Source organism: Elephantulus edwardii, unplaced genomic scaffold, assembly GCF_000299155.1.
Source record: "Elephantulus edwardii isolate Elephantulus edwardi_28Jun2011 unplaced genomic scaffold, EleEdw1.0 scaffold00045, whole genome shotgun sequence".
Taxonomy (NCBI): Eukaryota; Metazoa; Chordata; class Mammalia; order Macroscelidea; family Macroscelididae; genus Elephantulus; species Elephantulus edwardii.
Window position 1 is genome coordinate 16,647,689 of NW_006399795.1, and position 4,200 is coordinate 16,651,888.

General features: G+C 50.9%; 1 protein-coding gene across 1 annotated transcript; it reads right to left on the reverse strand.

Moving 5' to 3' along the window:
- Nucleotides 1-2,507: 2,507 nt before the first annotated feature.
- On the reverse strand, nucleotides 2,508-3,982 carry TMEM88B (transmembrane protein 88B). Its single transcript, XM_006885941.1, has 2 exons — nucleotides 3,719-3,982; nucleotides 2,508-2,768 (listed from the first exon to the last, which is right to left on the reverse strand). The coding sequence occupies exons 1-2, from the start codon at nucleotides 3,980-3,982 to the stop codon at nucleotides 2,508-2,510; spliced, it is 525 nt and encodes a 174-aa protein (XP_006886003.1).
- Nucleotides 3,983-4,200: the final 218 nt, after the last annotated feature.

The following is a 4,200-nucleotide window of genomic DNA, read 5'->3' on the forward strand; positions in this document are numbered from 1 at the left end:
TCCTCCTGTACCAGTCAGATCTGATTTGATGGTACACACACAAAAATAATAATTAAATTTTTTTTTTTAAAAAAAAGATGCACAAAACAAAAGGAACCTGAGATTATCATGTCCACCGAAGTAAATGTCCTCTGCAGGAAAAATCTATAAGGTAGAACTTCAATTATCACAGGCAAGTGCTAACAATGAAAAATTACAAACTCTCCCCCACCCAAAGAAAACTCCAAACAAAACTCACCTACACCATTAGTGAGAAACAGTAAAGACAGCATATTTAAACACTCTACTCCCAAGACATAGGGGTTTATGTCAGTTTGCTCGGCTCCACAGTCAACACTCTTGGCACCAGCAGTCAGGAAATCAAAAAGCGTATCACAATGGGAAAGTTTGCTGTTAGCGACCTCTCTAAAGTACTCAAGAGCAACGGTGTGGTGTCTCTCTGAAGACTAAGGTGCGCCTGATACAGGCCATGGTCTTTGCAATCGCTTGTTATGCATCAGAGAGTTGGACAATGACTAGGGAGGACAGAAGGAGAGTGGATGCTTTTGAGCTGTGGTGCTGGAGAAGAGTACTGAATGTACCATGGACTGCCAGGAAAACAAACAGATTCATCTTGGAGAGGATTAAATCAAGCAATTCCTTGGAGGCAAGGATTCTGGGGCTTCGTCTGACATACTTTGGACATGTTGCCAGGAGGGACGGGTCCTTGGAGAGGGACATCATGCTTGGGAGGGTGGAGGGACAGCGCAGGAGGGGAAGACCCTCTATGAGATGGATTGACTAGGTGACTGGGGTAATTGGGATGGGTGTGTCAGAGGCAGTGCGGTTGGCGCAGGATAGAGCAGGGTTTAGGGCTATTGTGCATAGGGTCGCTATGAGTCGCAAAGGACTCCACGGCACATAACAACAACAACAACAACAACTCCCAAGACTGTTGTACTGTGGTAAGGAGCTCTGCCTAGTAGCCTAGTGCAGCCAACCCAATCAAGCAGTTACTCTGGAGAGAGAAAGACGTAATCGCCTCCCATGTGATTTATGGCTTCTGAAAACCTGCTGGGGCAACAGCACACAACAATCCCCAACACTGGGTTATTGGAATTGCTAGGTATAGCATATAACTACATAAGAAATGTTTTCAGAAATGAAAGCTAGGATCCAAAAATCATGTACTTGCTACAAGATCATTAACAAGAATCAGGTACATTTGAAAAAGAACCAAGAATTGTAACTTTTAGATATAATAATTTAAAAATTAAGTGGGTGATTTAGTCAGTATAATAGACAAGATTAATGAAAGAAAAAAAAAAAGACTAATTGGAAGAGGAAGGTATAGACATTCTCCAAAATGCAGCATTTAGTGCAACAATGAATGAATGGAAACCCAAAATCTCTGTAAATGTCTATGAAAATTAATAAAATATAATTATAGAAAAAAAAACAAAAACAAAATGCAGCATTGAGACACAAAGAGTGGAAAACAGAGATTCATCTATGTGGGAGGTAAGAGAAAGGTGAAACATTTAACAGGGAGTTACTAGGGGGAGAAACTGAAGGAATGAGAGACAATATTGAGGGATAATGGTTGGAAGTTTTCCAGGGCTGATGAAAAATATTAATCCATAGAACTAGGAACACAATGCATATACCAAGCAAGAGAAATTAGAACATAAGCACATACAGCCAGACACATGCTGGTAAAATAACAGAAATCCAAAGGGAGATCTTCCAATTAGAGAAAACACTGAGTCTAATCACAGGTGCCTGTCTAAATACTAACTACTATAGGGAGCTCTGGTGGCTTAGTAAATAAAGAATTATTCTGCTAATGCAAGTTACGTGGTTCAAATCCACCAGTTGCTTTGCAGAAGCAAGTTGGGCAGCCTCCTCCTTTGCAAAAGCAAGAGGTCAGCTATAGGTCCTTCAGGGTCACACAGGCTGAGCTCCAGTGTCAAGATAAGTCTTAACTTTGCACAAAAGGCTGTGACCATAGCCAAAGATGAACCCTGACCACAGTCACAGTCTGAGTCCCAAGCCTGGCCAAAGGATGAACTCTGTCTGCAGTTGGCTACTAGCTGGGTTTCTGGAACCGCTCTGGCTTTTGAATGAGTACTGATGTTTCCATACTGCCTCTGGAACTGGCTGGAAATACCAAGAGAGACCGATTTACTAAACAGACGCAGGGACTATTTGTGAGTGACTAGGTCCCCAGGGCAGGTGCAGAGTAAGAAGCCATGAAGGTCCCCTTCGTTGGGGACCATCTCCCTCCTCTCTCTGTCTAGCTGGGAAGAGGAGAGCTGATGAAGGGCCAGGCGTGGGGAGAAAGTCTGGGAAGTAAGTGCAAACTCGGTCGGGGGAGCCCGGTGCCATCTCGTGGCCATTCGCAGAACTGCACGCGCGCGGGGACCGAGATGCAGACCGCGGGGTTCACTAGCCACCAGTCACTTTATGGAAAATCTTGAGGCCTCTGAGGTTCGGGGGTCCCGGGGTCTTCTGGAAAGGCCTTTGGGTCACACCCAGGCGCAAAACTGCTCCTCCTCATCCAAACCGCTGCCTGCCAGCTCCTCGCCCCTGGACCCTCGGTGGTCCCCGGGACCGGAAGCCCACGGGAGGGGCGGCAGCAGCGGACGGAGACGTCGGGCCAGGCGTGCGCGGGCGGCCGAGGCGAGCACGAGCAGCGGTGGCAGCGAGAGGAAGCCGAATGCGATGAGCGTCGCCGAACCTCGGTCGGAAAGCATCGAGCGGCATGGGGGTCGGGGCGCCGGATGGACCTGGGGGCGGGGCCGGGAAAGGAGCGGGGTGTGCAGTCAGAGCGGCAAGCGAGGGGGCGTGGCTTCCTAAGGCCGCGGACTAAACTGGGAAAGGAGAGCAGGACCCCGGAACTGATGATGCGCGTGGAGAGAAAACGGAGGGTTCGAAAGGAGGCGGGGCCTGGAGAGGCGTGGGGCGTGGTCCTGTGAGGGGTGGGCGGGGCTACCACCAGCTTCCAAGGGGATAGGTCTGGGCTTGGGGGAGGGTGTAGGGCGGAGTCTGAGGTCAGGTGGAGTGGATTTATGAGACTTACGTGTGAAATCAGAGACCCCAGCTCATCCACAGAGGGTCCTTTTGTAAGAAGGCTCAGAGCTCTGTAGCTCCAACCCTCTCTTTCCTCACCCTTTATTTCTCACCTGAGCCCTCCTTGTGTTACAACCTGACCTTGATCCTAGAGCTTCTCTGTAACCCTCTCCCTCTCATGTTCAGCCTTCCACTCCCACCCTAAGCCTAGTGAGAGGGGCCTATCTGTCTACACTCTATGTCCTAAATGATGCCATGGCCCATATCCCAGGGTGGCAAATCCATCTGGGGCACCGGGGGCATGGAATTCTCTGTGTGTAGGTTTGAGGCGTAAGGGAGGATTTGTGGGAGGGTGATATTTGGCAAGATTTTCATCTTCTCCCTCTGGAAACCCCGTCTCTCCCCACCCTGCCCCAGCTGACCAGGCCTGGTAGCCCCTGGTACAAGGCTTGGAGATGCGCGGGGAGGAGACAGAATTGTCCTATCGGGTGGCAGACAAGAGCTCTTTCACAGCCAGTGTGGGAGGTGGTAATGAAAGGGGCTCTCCTATGGGGGCAAAGGGCCAGGTTGGGAGGCAGCAAGTTCATTTTCAGCCCTGAGACCCTGAGCTTCCGAAGGACCCCTCCCTAGGTCCCAGGCAGTCCCCACCGGAGAGGTCTCAGCTCACCCTGGAGTGGCACAGGAAGCCCAGGTAGACAACGGCGGCTGCGGGCAGCAGCACCAGCAGGAACACCATGGCAGACAGCAGCAGGTGGAGAAGGAGTCCAGCCAGGGCCCGGCCAGGTAGCTGTAGAGGCTTCAGGCCCCAGGGGGCCAGACCTGCCCGCCCTGGTGAGGCCTGGTGATCAGACGGTCTCCGGGGCAGCATAGGTGCTGTGTCAGAGGTGCCCCCTCCCTCATCTTCCTCTGTTTCCCTCTCTCTCTCAATCATCACAGCAGGGGTCAGAGATCAGGTAGTGTGGCCCAAGAGGCTCCTATGGGTCAGACCAGTGACTCTTTAACTCACCCACAAATTGAGCTGGAGTCAGATCTCCACTAAGACTGAAGGTACCAGAGAAAGAATTCTGTTGAGTGGCAGGACCAAGGCAAGGCGTGGCCTTGACACCAGTGCCCCCAGGTCATACCCCTACCTCAGTTTCCCTGCTGCCA